The sequence below is a fragment of the Antedon bifida genome, chromosome 8 (assembly GCF_963402885.1).
Source record: "Antedon bifida chromosome 8, ecAntBifi1.1, whole genome shotgun sequence".
Lineage (NCBI taxonomy): Eukaryota > Metazoa > Echinodermata > Crinoidea > Comatulida > Antedonidae > Antedon > Antedon bifida.
In genome coordinates this window covers 20730739-20750847 of record NC_136233.1, presented here as the reverse complement: position 1 = coordinate 20750847, position 20109 = coordinate 20730739, and the positions used below count along the sequence as shown (strand labels likewise).

Genomic DNA, 20109 nt, shown 5'->3' with positions numbered 1-20109 from the left:
TTTTCTATGTATTTTATTATTAAAATGCTAATAATTTAGATTTCTTTCCCTTGTTAGCATATTATTGATTATTTTTGTTTTGTTTTCAAATGAAGGTTATTTTCCCTAATAGCATGATTGTCTTCCTTCCTGTTTATTTACATAATGCTAATGTTTAACATCTTTTTTAACACATTAATTTTTCTAGGTATATTTTTACTATTTAAACAATAATTATACAGTATTGTTTTACTATGCATGCCAATGTTTTAAATTTTTCTAATATAAATAACATATCATAGCTAAAATAAAGCATGCTATTTTTTAAACATTTGTTTTACTATGCATGCCGATGTTTATTTGAAACTTTTTAATAGAAAATAACTATGTATGCATGCAAGTTTCTTAACCATATCAGCATATAATATGTTGTAGATAAAATAAAGCATGCTATTTCTTTGTTGACATTTTTTTAAACTATGCATTCCAATTTTATTATTTGAAATTTTTGAATTGAAAATATGTTAATGTTTTAATTTTAATGTTCTTTTAATATGCATGCATGCCTGTATGTTTTTTTTCTTAACCAATCAAGGAGCATCATTACAAGTGCTACCTGCCCTCGCTCTGATCATCAACCTTGACGTGGTAGCGAGGCTTGTGTGTCTACAATTTGGAGGCCAGACTAATGATGATCATAACAATTCCTAATATTTTAATTCTGTTATTATTAATATTAAAGCTTGTCATATGCATGATAAACTAATTAATCTGAATTTAGTCACTTTTAGCGTTCCATATGCATAGCGAGCTGTATTTGGGGTACATAATAAGTACTCCAAATATACCTCAAGTTGTTGGTTTACAAAATAAATACAGTAAAATACAGATGTCTAAAACAGTGGTAAATCATAATAGTGGTACTGGTGGCAATAAGGCTGAAATAACTACACTCAAAGGACGTGTTAAAGAGGTAAGTAACAAGAATCATACTTATTCTATCAGCCTAGCCTAGTAGCTAGCCTACTGTAGCTAAGCTAGCCTTGGCTTGTTGTTGTGGATTGTTGTTGTAGGGCAGTGAGTGCCAGTGCACTGCTGACCACCCACTGTGTACTTTCTTCGGGCCTAGCATGCAGGCCTAGGCCCTAGAATGGATTGGCTAATTGCTTAATGTGTTTTTATTATCTTTCTGTAGCTTGAAAACCTGGTTTCATCTTTAAAAAAGCGACTGGAAGAACTCAGGAAGGCTAAGAGCACAACTGTTCTCAAAAAGGAAAAAGAATATATTTCAACAGCAAATCCAAAACATCAAAACAGGTACGGTGAATACTGTATTTTTAAAAAAAACCCATCATGCTAAAATACATTTTCTGACAAGCCTGTTGACCACAGCCATGTCATGGAAACATTTTCATCGGATTGGTGACAATAACTAGGCCTAAACCAATAATTTTGTCTTTCCTTTCCAACAGTAGGTCATCTAAACCTGATGCAACGTTAGAACAGAAATTGGAACAGTTAAGAATTCAGCATGAGAAAGAAATAAGAAAGTTAATGGAGAGCAAACCAGTTGAGGTAATGAATGTGCGACAATGTTTAAGAATATTTAATTAATATATAAGCAGGCAGAGCTCACATTGTTTGCTCACAAATTCAAACCATCATCATGATATGTTGCCTCCTATGGGCGGATCCACAGGAAGGCGAAGGCTAGGGTTGCGAGCTAAAATAAAACTACTTTTTATATTTTCAGACTACCAAGAGTTATGCCTCCTTGTCTTGTAAATATTTTCTAGTACTGCTCTACACCTTATCAAAAACCAAAATAAGAATTATGAATTACATGGATTGTCTTTTATTATTGGCATGGCCTGCAGGTGTCTTTGTACACACCTAATGGTCATTGTCTACCCATAAAGGACTTTAAAAGTACTTAAATTGAATAGATACAATGTATAAACTGGTAATCAATGTTTTTTTTTTATATTACTCTAGGTGAAGTGCAATCATTTAGAGGAAATAGCAAAATTAAAGGCACAAAATGAATCTTTAGAAAGAAAGACTGAAGAATTGGAACATAAAAATGAAGATCTCAAAGAAGAAAATAACTCGCTTCTGCACAAGTTTGAAGAGTTGTTTACAGAGTTGAGCATCAAAGAAGCACATTGGTGTGAGAAAGAAGAGCAACTAAACTTAAAGGTACGTTGGCTTAAAGCTCTACACTATCAAATTTATGTGACAAAAAAAATGTGCCCATGGAAATGATGTCATATCACTACCAAATTTGGACATATCACCACCATGGGAACATCACATAAAGTTTGATAGTGTAGACAGAGCTTAAGGATTACTATGGCCGTTTCTTGAATGTCAAAGGAGGCAATGTCATAGACAGCTAACAGGAGCACTATAAACTTGTATTTAATAAATAAGCGGGACGTTTAAAAGAAGGAAAATATGTTTATTCATGGGGTTTTGGGAAGTGAGTGGTGTATATTCAAAACGAATATTATAAATATGATATATATTGCAGAATTACATATTGTAATTACAGATTATTTTTTTTATACAGTTAAAATTGCAATGGGGAGAGAAATACAGAGAGTGGATGGCTGAAACTGAAGCTAAGATATCTGAACTACAAGCTGCCAATGATCTATTGTAAGTAAAGTACTGCATTTAATTATACAAAGCATGGTACCTTTATTGTTACTTAGTAAAGTATGTCTTATTGTGTACACTGCTACCACCATGAAGGGTCTTTCACACCTGTTCCGGTCCAGCCATCGTGTGAAAACATTGACGTTCGCTTGGATTTTCCGGCGCCAGTGAAAGACCCGTAATACAATTACTTGCTTTTGGTACTTTTTGGAATGTAAACATAAATCGAAATACGTATAATAAAAAACGAATATGAATTTATAGGTATAACCAATTCTATAAATATAAAGTTTGATAGTGTGGACAGAGCTTACAATAAATACAATTGTTATTGGCTTTTGGTACTTTTCATATTGTACCTATATACTGAATATGAATTACAGTGATAATGAATTCTCTTTATTAACATTTATTTACCCAGAGTTTTATCATTTGTACCAAGGTTTTAATACACTTTCTGTTTATTTTTTGTTTTAATTTCAGGCGAAGATATGTGAAGCCACCGGAAGACAATTGATCATCATTGATTCTTCAAATTCAAATTATTCCGTCCATTGTTCAAGATATAATTAATTTAAATATAATTTATTATTTATAAGTGCAAATAATTCATAATTGTGGCCACTCAATTTCATGCTTTTTTTTGTCAGCAGTACGCCGTCATAAGCATTTAGTGTACGAAGTGACTATTTATTCCTGCCTCACAGGCAGCAATGCTTTTAGTTGTAAAGGATTTTTTGTGTAATAAGACATTAAAATAAGTTGTACCTCCCACCATTGTCAAGGAATCATTGGGTTCCAAGTTAATTTATTATGTGGTGTAATTATTTCTTTCTTCAAATAGATTCCGTCCATTGTTCATTATATAATTAATTTAAGTATAATTTATTGTAAGTGCAAATCATTCATAATTGTGGCCACTCAATTTCATGTTTTTTTTGTCAGCAGTCATAAGCATTTAGTTAAGGCCAAATGAAAGTAAACATTCTTTGAGTAAATAGCTTGTACTATAAACAGTTGTATTCTGCATATATCCTCTGTTAATGAAATATCATACAATATTTGGTTTATTATAAATAGAATACAGTATTACGATAGTATCGTCTCGCATTTTAAAGCAACTAATATTTATGTAAATACATGGCTGCAACTAAGTTGTTGTTATTCCATCTAGGCACCATTTAGTGTACAAAGTGAACCATTTATTCCTGCCTTGTGTGTGCAGCAATACCTTTGGTTGTAGATTAAATGATTTTTTTGTGTAACAAGACATGAAGTTGTACCTCCCACCATTGTCAAGGAATCATTGGGGAATTTCTAAGAAAATCTGTCTTTTCATTGTTACAGAAAATGTCGGCTAGCAAAAATGAAATGATAGAATGTATTATGGTATCATCATTTGAATCATCCAGGCTCCATAACAAAATGATGGAGATCCTGAGATGATCTAATCTTTTTTTGTGTGTTTGGCTTTTTTATTTAAACTCGTTTTTTCTTATGCGATGCAATTTGTTGGACGTACGTTTCCGAAATAAAAATAAAATGTAATGTAATTCAATTTTATTATGTGGTGTAATTATCTTTTAAATCCATAAATTATCTGTTCTATGTCCAAACTCTTCCATATTTTTTTACCAAAAATGTTGATAATTTAGATTATTTTTATACTGTATGTACAAATTTATTTTTTAGTACAAGTATGATTTTTGTTGAATAAAAACTAAAAAAAATACAGTTCAGATTCTTTATTTTGTCAAAAAAATGAATATATATTAAAATTATCTTATAAACATTAATGAAATCAAAGCAATAATTGCTTTCATTTTATGTGTGAAAAGTTCATGAAAGTTTTAGAATTCTTGTTATTGTTCTGACGTTGGGGGCGCATGTCTTTTGGGGTCAATTTTACTGACGTCTGGAATAGTAGAGCCTACAATGTTGATAACACAATTTTTCGTTGTCGAACAAAAAAAGTTACTATGGAAGATCAATACTCGTTTTGTGGAATTTGTAGAATAAACCACACATCTGGAAAGAAACATTCATTTTCGTCAAAACATAAAGCACGATTGAAAACAATTTTGAAAAAGTTTGGATCAAAGGTAAGGTCATATTTGAATCGTAAAGCTAGGCCCTCATATGACCGGTTTTCTGAATAATTGTATTGCTGGTGCTCTGTGCGGGGCAGCCGCATCCCGTGTGATAAGTTGTTGGTTGCTGGCTGCGATTCATGTAGGCCTAGCCTGCACAATCAATCAAAAAAAAAAATGTCACTGACCGACAAATTGAAAATTTATATTTAGACCAAACTAAAATATAAAGCTTTTAAATTAAATATTTTTGTTAGTTATTCCCCCAAACAAAAACATGAAAAATTAAAGATTAATTAAATCAGACTTTGAATAGGTTATTTTGTAGTTTTAATAAATTTAACGACTTCCGTAGAAAAAATGGAAACAAATAATGTTTCCCTTATAAAATAACATAATAAATGGTTAAATTCAACCAAAAATCCATTTTGGCTGGGAGCCAATTTGACTATTTTTTGCTTTAAATTACAGTTTTTTCAGGTAAACAAATTTGTTTTTGATCTAATTTTTGGTGAAAGTGGATAACTACAGTATTATATGACATTAAGATGGCCTATTCAACAACAAAAATTTAAATAATTATTTTTTCAGGGGAACAATACATCTTTAATAGGGCCTATAATAATATCAGACTAATTTGCACATGGTACAGTATGAGACTAAACCGAGTGTAGCTAGCACTGATCATAAATGATTAATACAGAATAATAAACAAAATAATTATTAAATTATACTGTATGTTAGAAAATTGTTGTTTTCATAATTGTAGATTTCAGATAGTAAGAAAAAGCTCCTAAATCCAGTGATCACTAAGGCTAGTTCAGAGTTATCAGCTGTCAATGTGTGGTGCTACATGTGCTCTGTAGAGGTCAAAAGACATGTCGCAGACCACCATGCCATCATTATGGATGCAGGTCTACTGGAACATCTTGCAACGTATGTTCCTCTTTTTAATCCTTTTTAATGTTTTATGTGGAGATGGGTGAGGGCACCCACAAAACCTTCCACCTAATTTTAACACATTCACTCACTAATTCTGGATAGACGAACTTATCCATCTCCTAGCAGCATCTCTATTTGCCTACAGTTCCTATTTCATAATTTTCCAATACATTATAATATTTCTCTATAGGTCTGAGCATGGCAGAAAAGTCCACCAATTTTTTTGGGAAAATAGGTTAAGCAAGGAACAAAAAAAGAATTATCTTGTAACTGAAGAAGGACTAGATTCATTTAAAGAAGCTTTAAGAAATGCTCTTGCTTGCTATGAAAATGAGGAAGAAACACAATTGAAGAAGGTATTAAATAAATAGTTTTAAGATGTAATCTAAGAGCTATCGTTTAGGTTCCCCCAGACTACATGCATTGCAGGTACAGTAGTCTTTGAATGAAGAGTTAATACTGTGAAGTGATATACAATATTAAATTAATGATTATTTCTACAGGAAGCTATGAAGATAAAAGAAATAGAGTGTACACAGACGAATGTAGTCAACCAGAAAGAAGACCTACAAATCACTACACAGAGTGAACAACAGGTGTGGACGACATGTAACAGAATCAGTACCCACTGCTTACTGTATACCTTTGAATATATTTTCAAATTTATTTTTATTTGTTTGTTTTATACTGAAACGTTTGTGTACTGTATTGTCAGTTGCAGTTTTTTGATTTTGAAGTAGTCAAATAATTAATTTTTCAAAATTTAGGATCCCCCTATGACTGTTTCATATTTGTCACAATATGTATCATTTTGCCTAAAGTAAATAGGTAATATAATTCAGCTTTTAAAATAAATTATGTTACTGTGAAATTATTTCCTGAACCTCTTTAGAGTGGACCAAGTTCTGGGCATTCATCTAGTAGTTGGTAAGTGTTTGTTTTTATTGTAATTCAATTTTAAATGTATCTTCTTAATTTCATCTTTATCCATAGTAGCCCATGTATAACAATGAAGTGCACACAATTTATAAAAGTGTATTATGCAATATCTGTGCATTTATTTGTAAAAACATTATTATTATTTTCCAGGGGAAACTCATCAAGTGGAAGTAAACCTTCTCATTCAAAAGTACAAACAGAGGGTGTAGTCTACAGTGATGGATTGACATTTATTGGCAAAAGTGTACGTTTATCTTTCAATGTTATGTTCACAAAGAAACTATATATAGTAATATTATAGTACTTCATAGCACCATATATGTTATATTTCATTATTGGAGTGAAAGGTCAGGAAACCCAAACCGCTTTACTATCTAGTTTGTGGATATAATTGTTTCAAAGTATTCCTAATTATATCAATTGTTTTAGAACTGTTTACCTGATGGCAATGTCCACACCGGTGCTGTGCCTCCATGGTTCAGAGCTGATGATGGCGAGCCAACACAGACAAAACCCATAGGACCAACTGAGCAAGACTTCCAAGAGCATTGTAAGTTGTGGTGTATTCAGTCTGAAAGGCGTACCATACCCACTCACAATGTCATATCTTAAATGTATTATCTAGTCTAAATAGTATTTATGTTGCAAGTTATCTTCATGGTTGATTAAGTCGGTGTAATTTTCTTCTTTCAGTGAAAAGAGAACGTAAACGTAAGTTAAATCCTGCCCGTGTTGGAGCAAATTTTGATCGTACTTCAACAAACAATCCTGATTGGATGCCTTCATTTGGCCGTGTTTGGAACTCGGGAAGGCGATTACAATCAAAGTAGGTTAAATATTTCACTGGTACATAATTATTTTATCATTTCACTCAATTTTAGAATCAATAACAGAATATATTTTACCTACCTACTATTTGGCCCGTAACGCTGCAAATTTTTGTCCCCAGTGAACCTGGCCTTTGCCTGCAAGCTTTACTTTGTTTTTATATTATTTTGTATCTTTGAATGGTTTTCTTCTTTTTTTAGACAACAATACCAACGTGAAACAGGCAACTGGAAAAAACGCAAAACAATGAATGGACATCATAGTGGAAAATATTAATCATTCACCAACTACAGTTATGCACACAGGACAAGATGTTGGCATAGCAATGCAGATTAGGGACAATGTCAAAATTATTCTACTGCAGTAACTACATTTTCTTTTTATTTATTGCAGTAAAAAATGTAATTACTGCAGTAGATATTGCACAAGTAAAACTAAATAAAAGACAATGTAATATTGCAGTACAAAACTTGTGTAATTTATTTGTTGAATACATTCATGACAAACCATAACAAGATGAACATCATACAAGTGTATTTACACAGAAAAAAGGTATAAAAGTTACTGTTTGAATACCAATAGGTAGGGATGGAATCTTAATTACACAGAGAGTACTGGACATATTTTTGGGTGTTTTGGTCACCGACATTGGTTTCATACTATTACCAAAACAATAGGGCTATAATTTTAGATTTACATAAATATATATACAAACAGTCGAAGTAGAATCAAGGCTGTCATTGAAAATACTATTGCTATAAACACATTACAGACATATCTCAAAACCTAGTCAATATCTTTGTGCACAATAAATAGCTTTTTAAACAGGTAACTGCTTTTTAAACAGGTAACTACCGATAATTAACAAAAACTGTATAACATTAATAAAAGCATGATAGTACTTTGCTATAGATTATTAGCATTATTTCAAGGTGATTTTTTTGCAATACAAACATCTGATCTCAGAACTACTACTGGGTGATATTAAATTTGGGTGGGAAAATTAATCAAATATACGGCCAGAATATTACACAGGGTACTATCACAGTAGTACAAAGTTTTTATAATACAGTACTGAAAATTGCATTACTACAGGTTTTCGTATAAAACCACAGAATTCTAACCGTGATTTTGTTTTTAGACACTCGGAAATATAAATGATCCTAGCCAACTTCATCCACAACTCTACGTAACTGGTTTTACTCTAATTTGGTTATTTTCATCAAGCTCCAATCTTGTAGATCCAAACTTATGCTGATCAACCGAGTTACCACTTGTGAGAGGCGTAGCAAGTCTGCTGTTTTCACGGAAAGTGCGTAACTGTTCACTGAAATTAAAGTCAAAATATATCATTTTCTATATATCATTTTCTATATATAATTTGTCTCATGACTTGAACATTTCAGTGAGAGTTGTACAACAATTATATTATGAAATCAAACATAACTAACCTGGCTGGTATGTAACCTCTAAACTTTGACCCTGATAGTGATGATAGACCTGGTACAGTTGATGACCCTGAATTTTTATCTAAATAAGAACAAAATCATATAACACTGCAAAACCAAGATTGAAATTATATACTGTACCATTAGCCTACTAGACTAATAAATAATATTAAACCAACATTTACCTCCAAAATATTTGCGCCATTTCCTCTCTAGCACCTGGTCAGCAGATTCATATTGAGGTTCTCTGAAAGCTGGTGAATTCCTAACGGTGGAGTAAACTGGATACCCTGTTGAGATATTCCTCCTATAAGAACTGGTATAATCTGATGGTACATAACGACTTGATGGAGGGAGTCTATTGATTGGCTGGTAACCATAAGCAGGCTGTGTATCATATGGTAAGTACGAGCCGTTGTGGGACGGTTGGAGGGATGGTGGTTGGCGAGACGGTTGCTGTGGCTGGAGGATTGCATCATTGATAGACGTGTGTGGCACACCTTTTTGTGTGTCGCTGTTTTGCGGTAGCTGTTTTTGTAATAATCCCATGACATCTGTTAACTGTTTGTTGACTTTGTCAAGGGATGATGTTATTGGTTGAATCATGGAATCATTCATTGTCACTCTCTGCGTTAATAATGAATCAAGTCCCTTTAAGATATCTGAGGTTTGGTCATTCTGCATGCCTATTCTTTCTGCAGAGAAAAACAAAAATTGCATAGGCAAAGTGATTAATGGATAATAGGAAGCTTTAGATATATGAGGACTTATGATCTAGTTATGTCATGTAAATTCATTATGCACATGAGATGTGCTTGCTTGCTCAATTCCTCAACCAAGTTTTGGGAGACTCTAGGTCCAGATGATGACCAACTATGTATAGATTGCCGCAATTCTAAAGCTTCTTATTGCCAAAATTTATGTATATTTGTACCTGTCTGAGGTAAGCCTCCTCCTTCTGGTCGATATCTTAGTGTTTTAGTGTCCTCCTCATCTTCTTCGTTTTCATCAGATGAGTGGCTAAGGGTTAGTTGATGTGTATGTCGTCTCTGACTCTGATGAGGTATATCACTCAGATCACTATCTGAACTCTAGCAATTAAAACAAAAATCATTTTAAGTTTATTTTAAGTTAAGATTATAAGTTGTTTGCAACAGGCAAGTATAGTAGGGTGAGTTTATATGGGATACAAACAATGCATGATGCCAACCAAATGGTGGGTTATACAATGTTTTATGCTGTATTCTCTATAGTTTATAGAATTTGTCAATTTGAATTAAATGAATGAACTGTTTCTTACATAATTAAGTGATTCTTCTAACTGTTTCAATTTCTGTTCTTTTTCTCGGACTAGTCTCCGTCCAGCAGTTACATTAATAACTGCTTTATCCAACTCTATGGCTTCCTAGAAAAAAAGAAAAAAACATATTTTAAATCTTTCAATAAATATTTCTTATAATAAAAATATGGTATATCCGCATTGAACATCCACCACTTCACCAAATACATTAAGGTACGAACTTACCCTCTCTAAGCTAAGCTTAACATCATCCAGCATTGAGGTACTGCTTGTTGACAGACCAGCAATGTATTGATTTCGTACATCTCTTCTCCATTCCTGCTTGGCATTTTGTAGCTTTGACTGACGATGTTTCAATGTGTTCTTCTGTTTCTTGAGAAAGGCTTTAGCACGGTTTATTGCGCTGCCCTCTTCTATTAGTCGCACACGCAGTTGACTTGAAAAAGTAAGTATTAATAATCAGTTATTTTATTCAAATATTACTTCACCTAGCATTTTTTCAGAAGCTGACCTAGGGTACTCTATCCCTGAGTCAAGTAGATAATATTAGTGAGTCAACCTCTGTTGTTCACTGGTAATATAATAGATTATAGAGAAGTACCTTTCTAAATTGTAATGATAATTAAATACAAAATTCTACCTTTGTTGCAGGTGATTATGAATATTCAAATTAGCAAACTCTTCCGGGTCACTTGTGTCAAATTCATCATCTTCAACATCAAGCCACGCATAGTGATGATTGGCTCTTGGCCTACTCTGCTGTTGTAAAGAAGAAAATATCAAAACTGATTTTGATGAAATAATGATTTTTATTTTATCATTCTGGTTGGACATCACAGTGTAAAACCCTGTCTAGACTATCAAACTTTATGTGACAAACAAACGTGATGTGCCCATATATGGATTTGATGTCATATCACTACCATATTTAAACATATCATATTTTTCCACATAAAGTTTGATAGTGTAGACAGAGCTTTAGAAACGCCTGTAATCTACATGAGAAACACTTCAATGTTCTTTCCGCTAATATACTTATTAATCTCCTAATATACTTATGGTATTCTATTTAAATACATTTCAAATACTTACCAAAGTAGATTGTTTATTCCTAGTCCAGAGGCTCTCTGTGTGGTAGCTTCTACCACTATGTTGACGTGACCTGGGAACATCTGTGTCATGCTGTGGACGACTAACATTTGTAAAAGTTTCTCTGGAATTCTCTTCAAAATCTGTAGAATTATTAAACAGAAGACAAGATATATTATATAACATTGTATGTTTAAATCATAATAGAATGTATATAAATATAGAATGTTTATGTTGATTATAGTTTTTCATGCCATTTCATGCAATTGTCTATTAATAGAAAGGAAAAATAATTTTCTTACCATCGACATCGTTTTCCAATGACGGTCTTGAAAAATCTCTTGGATGAACCATTTCTCTCCGCTAAAAAATGATGAAATTCATTGGCTCGTCAACAAATATATTGATACAAAACAATCATATGAAAAAATAGACATGTACAGTACAGAATGACTATCAGTACATTGCATTACCAGTCTCCAGTCAAGTCTTTCAATGCAAAAATATTTTTGGTTACCACATGTGACTGAGTATTATAGTCCCAGGGGGCTGGGTATGAAATTTGTGGAAAATTAACAATGAATTTAGTAATACAAATTTGTGTCCAAATTTAGCCTACATTAGGGAGTGGGATTGTATTCCAACATTATTTGTATTTGATGGAGTCAAAACCCTTTCTTACATGTTTTGAGGGTGTAAGAAGTTCATTTATGTCCATCACATCCGCACCCGGTGTCATTCCAACAATGTTGCCATGGCGACCATCTTCAGTGCTAACATCTCCATTCATAGATTGGTGTTCCTGGCTTGGCTCTCTATGTTGTCTACAAACACAATGTGATGATTTTTTGAGTTTTTTTCAAATAATATTTCAAAATGATGAAAGAATTGTGAAACAAAAAATAGTATTTTGACCGTCAATAATACTATACAATTCAGAATTGATGTGTAAAGTTTATTACAATATGATTATTATTAACATCGTTGTTAGACATAGAGCATTCTATTATTTTGTGCCATTTATTCCTGTCATGGGCCGGGTGTGTTTCAAGTGGACCAGTGTAATTTTCATTTTCTCTGCCAACTGGATTTGATTATTTCATTATATTAGGGGAGTTTGGAGGATGCAATCAACCCTAATTGGGTCTGACACTGTAGACATGCTGAATGTTGTCTGTTTTTTTAACTTGAATCACTCACCTTCGTTCTAGTTCCTGTTTCTCTTGTTTCATCCGTTGCACATCATGTTCAAGGTCTTCTCGTTCACGTTTCAATATATTTAGTTGATTTCGTTCTTGTTTAATCTCATCCCTAATGTGTTTTAGTTGTGAATGCAACTCTTCAAGTTCTTTGGAGTTCAGTGAGGCTGCTTGATTTGCAAATGTTTCCTACAAAAAATCAAATCAAATTCAAATCATTTGTTCATTGTACCTAACGATTCAATTTTAAAATTAAAAAATAAACATAATAATCATAACATAAAATTAAAAATGCTCACATCTTTTTCCTCTTCAAACTTTATCTGATCATCTTCAAACTTCTTTCGTCTTTTTTTCAGATCATTTTCTTCTCTTTCAATCTGTGCAGCCAACTTCTCCAATTTTCTTTTTGTCTCATTTAATGAATCACCAGTTTCCTTGAGGGCACTTTCCTCATCTTCGTGTTTTCTATGGAGTTCTTCCTTCCTATCTTCAAACTCCCTCCGCAGAGTCTTCAGTTCTTTCTCATGGTCTTTTGCTAGCCTTGACTTTTCACTTTCGAGTTTAGAAGTAATTGATGTCCTCTCCTTCTCTTCCTGTAAAATAATACAAATAAGAAAAGGATCAATTATTATTATTTAGTTTTTATATTTGCAAACAAATGTTTACGTCAAGTATTGTTAAGGACTGTGTATGCTGTTCAACATCATAAATGTAATATTTGTACAAAGAGGCTGAAATACCACCAGCTGTGCCAACTGATACAGCATACACAAGGTTTAACAGGAAGCCTACAATTTGCTACAACTGACAACTAAGCTAGGTCAGGTTAATCGATGTGTCCAATAAAAAACCATCAAACCTGTGTGTGGGGAGCAAGGACACACATCCCAATATCCACGTATGCGCACAATGAACTAACATGACATAGTTTAGTCGTTGCAAATTGAAAGCTGTCGGAAGTATACTTAATATTGGCCTAGATTTTCTTTTAAATTGTACACACCGTTTTCTTATACTCTATCTGTATGCTCTTCATCTCTTTTTCATGTTCTTTCTTCAAATTATCAAGTTGTTTTCTTTGCTCTTCTTTGATTTCACCTTTTCTTTCTTTTAGGACATTTTCCAGCTTAAAAACCAACAATAAAATTTGTACTAAACTACGACAATATATAATAAGAACTAATCTTACTGTAATATAACACATTTTAAAGGTGAAAAGAGAACCCAAACATCAGAGTAATTATTAATTTAATCACAATTTAAGACCCAAGATATTTTTAATTTTGAAATATTTCAGAAATGTATTTACTCCATCCTCCATTTCTTCAACAGCAGCTTGTTTCTGTCTTGATGTTTGTAATTTTTCTTCTGTTCTCTTCATTTCTTCTTCATTTGCAACTTTTAACTTTGCAAGAACATCATCTAAATTCTATAAAAAAATCAAAATTATTGTAAAATAGAATAAAGAAAGCAGAAAAGAAAGTACAGTATAATAAATTAATATATCTTAAATATAAATGCCAGTACAGTTAGGTAATTGCAATACGGTATCAAATGGATGTCATGCTGTACATCACTTTTCTGAACTAAAATAATGTTGCTTTTTTATGATCATAAAGTACATCTCTTAAAGTTGTGTGCAATCATCCCTCCCCTTATAGTAGTTTTTATATTTAGCATTTTTGGTACTCTGAAACTAAAAGTCTTCATTGCAGTTTTTGTCCTGTTTTTCTGGTTCCCCTGTTTTCTTTTTTAGTTCTTATAGGCTGCCTCACACAAGCTCTGCTTTTTTTTTTTGGAATTTCGGCCCTCTTAAGTTTAATCAAATTATTTTAAATTTATTATTATGAACTTATAAGAGAAATAAATGTTACTTTGATTGATTGATATCTCCTAAGAAATAATTTACATTTCTGGATGTGCATAACAAAGTACTGAATAAGGAAACTAACCCGTTGATGTTTATCCATGACTTCTTTCTTCTTTGTTTCTACTTCCTTTTCATACTCAGTTTCGATATCCTTCAGAGCTGCTTTCAAATCACCCTCATACTTTTCTTCCATTTTACTTATTTCCTAAATAAACCAAAATTATTATTAAGTAATGTTTACAATTTAAAGAACAATTTTCTTTAAGTTAGCAAGTACAAATATAAAGTACTGTACAACATGTATCCTATTTTGTTATTTAGAGGTTCAACTACCCTTGTTTTACAAACTATTTTAATACTTAAAAGTACTACTAGAGTATAGTACTCATATACATTTAAATGAGTCAGTGTCACTTGCTTTCTGCCAGTCATTGTAGCATATTAGAAGGTGAAAAAGCACTCTGAAACTCGAAGATATGTGTTAGCTTATTTGTGGCATTTGCATTTTGTTAAAGGCAATTTTCCTTAAAAACTTTATAAACCAGTTCTATTTTTAATGCACAAGATAACGCATAGGATTGTACTGTACACAGAATACTAACCTCTTCATTTTTATCTTCTAATTTCTTTCGTTGCTCTTCCTTATGTTCTTTAAGCTCATTTTCAATCCTTTCCGTCACTCGCTTCTTCTCTTTATTTAACTTCTCATCCTCACTTTCTTTCACTTCTTGGAGTTCTTCCTTGATTTCATTAATTTTCTTTTTCATGTCATTCCTTGAAAATTATTGAACATTAATATATTAGTATATAACATAGATTCATCATTCTCATAAATGTTTATGTATTATCTGTCCTTCTGTGGAGGCCGTTTGTTTTGAAAGTGAGTTAGTATCCTATAACACTGACCTCAACCTTTCCTCTTCTTCCTCCTCCTCTTTCCTGATTCTCTCTTTCATTTTTCTCATGTTGTCAGTTTTCCCTTCCATCAGCATTGCTTCTTCATCTTCTGCTTCCTCTTTTACTTGACTTCTTAATTCTCTAACATTTTTTAAAAAGACAGAAATTGTAATAATTTGATTGGCTTGTCAAAGCAAAGAATGAGAAAGAAATGTTGATCTAAATTTGTGTATATAATACTGCACACAAGCATAGAACAATTAGAGTAGTGTAAACCTGCTTGACATTCGCGTAGCGTATATATAATAATAATAAATATTAATTCAACCACTCAACCCCAAAAGACTAACTTTATTGTTTGTTCTTTTTCCTTCTTCAATTTTTCTTCCTCTTTCTCCACCTCATTATCTATTGTTTTCTTCAATTCCTTTATCTTCTCTTCTTTGTCATCCAAAAGATCCAGTTTAACATCCTCCAATTCACTCTGTAATCGTTCCTTCATCTCTTTTATTTCCTTCTCGTTTTGCGCTCTTAATTTCTTCTCTTCTTGTTGGAGGTCATCTTGCATTTCTATTCGTCTATAAAGTATACAATATAATTGGTTTTTTTTAACACCATTTAGAAAGAAAAAGATTATAAAGAAGATATTACCTCTTGTTCTCTTTACATGTTCATTATGGTCTAATACAAAATCCTTCCAATAGGTCTTATAAATCTTCATACTTGTTTGATATTTTGACTTTATGCATTTATGTTTGGTTTTATAATTGAATTCCTAATAAAATAAAAATAAAATGAGCAGTTTACTTAAGTGCTGCACTAGCTTGGATTTCTGCTTTATGCTTTCTTTCCAATTCTTCATTTTCTTTCTCCTCCTTTCTCTTCCTCTCTTCTTCCTTTCCTACACTGTCATTATTCTTACTACTTATTGGTTTCTTCATCCATTTATCCATTGGGTTTATCTATAACACAAATTGTTAATAATAGTCATAAATATATAAATGTATTATATATTATATATAAATACATTGTTTTATTTTTTGTTTGAAGTTGGCAAGTACTGGCGAGTACATCTTCAGCCATAGGTGAAAACATCAATTTAGCTTTTATATTTTAATGAACACTATCCTCATTGTACCTCATCTCTGGGAGTTGGAGAGTCCACAGGCTCTAGATCAGCTACGTCCATCACACCCAATCGTTTTGATATGCCAACACCAATTCCAAAATCCTAAGATAACAATAATAAATCTAAATTAATATAAACAAATAGGATTATTGGTTGTACAGTACAGTATAGTGTGCTTTATAAGATATTGATTATTAAAGTGGTTGATGCTGATTTTTGTAAATAAAAATAAATACTCACTACATTAACATCGTCATCATCACTATCTGAAACTCCAGCACCTTTTAGCATCCTTAGTTCAGATTCTGATTCCTGTAGAGTCATAACATAAACATAATATTAGCATAACATATTTCTAGTAATTTATGTGCATTGTATTTTCTAGACAATTAAATTGCAATCCTAAAGTAATTATCTGAGATTTGAAACAATGTTTTCATTAACAAAGAAAATCATCACTTTATAAGAAGAGCTAGTTTTCACTGCTTATAGACATTGTTTGACATTGTTTGACACCACTTAAACTTTCCACGTCCCTTGAATACAAAAAATGACAAATATCAACACTATTACATAATTGAGTAGAAATAGTTAATAGCAAGATTTCAATTTACTAAAAATGTACTTACTCCATAGCTCAGGTCATTAATATCCTTCAAATCGAGGTCAAGGTTTAATCTTGGTGTTTCAGATTCTTGCGACTAAGTAAAAGAAAATTCATAATATTAACAAATTTAATTTTGTTTAAGTATACCCATTTAAATGTATATGAAAGTTGAAAACGATTGATTGATTTTACATAATTTAAATTTCGAGATACTTTGTTGTTGATCTTATAGTCAACTCTCCCAATACTGGACTCTCTGAAAACAGGAAACTCTCCCGAAACTAGACTTTTCTTGAGGTCTAAAGAGTCCCAAATTCATTTTTACCATTAAAAACACATTCCCAATACCAGACTTTTCCGGAGACATATTAGGTTAGCCCAAAGGTGTCTGGTATTGGGGAGTTGACTGTACTGTAAAAATGTTTACCTCATCTGAGAAGTCTGGCATCATCTGTACTTTTTCCTCTCGAGCACCCTGTAATACTGTTGTCTTTTGAGAACCATTCTTGCTTTTCAAAAACCGTGATGGATCATTTGACTGGCCTAGATCACTCTGTATAACAAAACAGCACATTGTTTATCTATTAACTGTATACTCAACAAAGTACAGATTTTGCTCATAAAAACAGTTCTAACTTTTGTTTACTTTATTCTGAACTATATATAATTTTAAAACTATTTAATACAGTATAATATTTAACAACAGAAGCATCATTTTAGGTCCATTTCTTGTTGCTACTAAACTCACTAAATAACAATTGCCCATAGAACTAATCATCCTTATAACGTGGCAGACAAAAACAGATAGTTTAAATTTTTTTTTTAAAGAATTTTATGTTTATCATACTAGATGAATAAATTTAAGAATTAATTACACCAAATGTTGAGCCCAATGTTCCCTTCAGTGGGTCTTTTATTGAGCCAAGACCACCTAGTTTGCCACCAGCTGTACTGCCTAGAGACCCTACACTGGAGCCTAAAGTTGTATCTTTTTTCAACGGTGCAAGAGACTGAAAAAGAACAAGCACAAAAGTTTAGCAATTTTTATACTAAAGTAATTAATTTATGATCAGCAAGAAACCAATAAGCTAAACACATTATGTTATTGAGTTGACAATTTGGCATATATTTTTCCAAATTCTTACAATTCGTACAAAGCAAGCAAGCTCCTAGTGCAAAGCTACTTTGCAGTATTAGTAGTATTTCATTAATGTATGTGTATTGAGTTATTAAAAATGAATATATGTTTAAGTCCATAGCCAGGATTTTTACAGCAGAGGGGAGGGGCGGGGGGAAGAACAACGTCATCATGAGCTAGGCTAGTTAGGTCAATTAATTGCTGCTGGTCTCTAGTTTAAAAAGGGCATTTAGTTACTATAATCTCAAGCCATTTTTTCTTTTAAAAACCCTGATAAAATAACAGCATACCGATCCTAAGAGTCCACTTTTCTTCTCATTAACATCCTTCTTAGCTGATTTTTTTTCTTTCTTGTCTTTTTTCTTCTTTCCATCTTTCTTACTTCCAGATGCTTTTCCAGACAAGGCTAGCTTCTCTCGCTCTTCCTTGACCATTGACCGGTAGAATTCATCACAAGGGTGATCCCACACACTGTCCCCAGTTGAAAAGTTGAAGTAGTAGATGTCTTGATTTGTGTCTTGACTATAGGATGTAAAAATAATTTTAATACAGTAAAACCCCTTCTTTGATATACCCCTATTTAGGAGACACTCCTATTCTTAATCTCAGCAAGATGAATTTTGTTTGGTCCTGAAGGTTTTCCCTTAATAGGAGTTTTACTGTACACCCATCAGTCTCATTTATTAGTCATGCTTAAACATGGTATTTGCTATGATCCAGAGATTGGATTTTAACCAGTTTTCCAGCTTATCAGAATTCTACAGTTAGCCCTTACCATGGTTTCCAGTCTTCTGGTAAAGGCGCAATGATGCCTTCACGGGCAATCCACATCAACTCTGGGTCTTCATCTGGGTCTATACCTATCACACCTGCATACTCTCTAATTTCTATCAAAAGCAAACACAATATTTTGTTTCAATAATTTGTGATTGGAATTTGAGCTTCATCAGGCATGCCTATCTATGGAAAGTTTTGTAATTTTATTCTGAGAGGTGATCAGAGGAGGAGTACGAAATATTTAAGCGTAAGCAATTGAGGATATGTCCAATTATATGACAAATCATTAGATTGAATATCTGAGTAGCCTATAGTATAAAATACAGAACAGAACAAGTAACCTTCTTCATTTGGTTGGTAGTTCTCATCATAGTCTTCCTCCAGAATAAGCTGATCTCCCATTAAAGAAGACATTATTATGGTTTCTAACTAAAGTTATTCTTCAATGAATAAGTTCCTATAAAGAAAAAAAAAAGAGATTTGATAATAAAATAATAATAAATTACCTAGGTTATTAATAATAGTTATTACTAGAATAATTGTAAATCTCACTATTAACAAAGCTATGGATCAGGCCTATCCACATTTTGGTATTTATTTTGTTTCTTGTCTAGCTAGGCCTAAATAAATGCAATTATTATAGGCCTAGGCCTAGCTAGGCTAGGCCTAATCCTATTTTATGCAGGGTCTGTGCAGTGGCAATCATAGTTTTTGCTTGTGCTCGTCACACACGAAATTAAAATGCATAGACCTAGCCTAATGGCTAAAAGATCTAACGGTCTAGCTCATACAGAATATCCTAGGCCTTCTAGCTCGTTCGCTAGTCAACCTCCTAACCTATAGGCTAGGCTATATTATAGATAGGCCTTGAGGCTTGTTTAGTTAATCCAGACAGAGCCAGCAGCAGGCCTAACTAAAATACTAATAAATATACTCAGACTGTACACAACAATGCGGTTGTGATATTGTTGATGTAAACCATAAATATATACTTTGTAAACATACACATTGTTCGTGGACGTCAATGCATTCAAAACAGTTGATTTCGATCAAAAAGTATGTCCTTATAAACATTGTGGTCAGTGATTGTTTTTGTATTTTTTATTTAGCGTCGTTTTATTGTCAGTCGACGTTGAGGGCCAGCTATGAGCGGCCACATTCGTATTATTTCCCGTGGTAAAGTAGGAAATAAACGCTTAATAAAAACTGTAGT

General features: G+C 32.5%; 3 protein-coding genes across 4 annotated transcripts; 2 read left to right on the top strand and 1 right to left on the bottom strand.

The window, feature by feature from the left end:
- Positions 1-613: 613 nt before the first annotated feature.
- LOC144850017 (uncharacterized) lies at positions 614-4372 on the top strand. 2 transcript variants are annotated; one of them, XR_013614038.1, is made up of 7 exons: positions 614-952; positions 1175-1296; positions 1452-1554; positions 1975-2178; positions 2552-2640; positions 3124-3442; positions 3941-4372. XR_013614038.1 is itself a non-coding variant. In XM_078707180.1 (6 exons), exons 1-6 carry the CDS (start codon positions 779-781, stop codon positions 3155-3157), a joined length of 726 nt encoding a protein of 241 aa, XP_078563306.1. In that variant the 5' UTR covers positions 614-778; the 3' UTR covers positions 3158-4372. The 2 variants fall into 2 exon arrangements, 1 of the variants encoding a protein (XP_078563306.1); XM_078707180.1 differs by having other exon boundaries at positions 3124-4372.
- A 221-nt stretch (positions 4373-4593) lies between these two features.
- LOC144849553 (centrosomal AT-AC splicing factor-like) lies at positions 4594-7919 on the top strand. Its single transcript, XM_078706494.1, has 9 exons — positions 4594-4742; positions 5500-5666; positions 5863-6028; positions 6176-6268; positions 6565-6599; positions 6762-6855; positions 7041-7161; positions 7305-7437; positions 7640-7919. The coding sequence occupies exons 1-9, from the start codon at positions 4620-4622 to the stop codon at positions 7713-7715; spliced, it is 1008 nt and encodes a 335-aa protein (XP_078562620.1). The 5' UTR covers positions 4594-4619; the 3' UTR covers positions 7716-7919.
- Positions 7902-20005, bottom strand: LOC144849552 (uncharacterized). The gene is made up of 28 exons (XM_078706493.1): positions 19902-20005; positions 19238-19353; positions 18895-19006; positions 18410-18641; positions 17857-17991; positions 17409-17534; positions 17004-17075; positions 16615-16686; positions 16384-16476; positions 16053-16207; positions 15596-15823; positions 15255-15386; positions 14951-15122; positions 14431-14553; positions 13788-13907; positions 13482-13604; positions 12775-13071; positions 12477-12664; positions 11959-12100; positions 11579-11639; positions 11280-11419; positions 10828-10946; positions 10413-10623; positions 10188-10292; positions 9822-9978; positions 9073-9582; positions 8891-8969; positions 7902-8766 (listed from the first exon to the last, which is right to left on the bottom strand). The coding sequence occupies exons 2-28, from the start codon at positions 19308-19310 to the stop codon at positions 8625-8627; spliced, it is 4119 nt and encodes a 1372-aa protein (XP_078562619.1). The 5' UTR covers positions 19311-19353; positions 19902-20005; the 3' UTR covers positions 7902-8624.
- Positions 20006-20109: the final 104 nt, after the last annotated feature.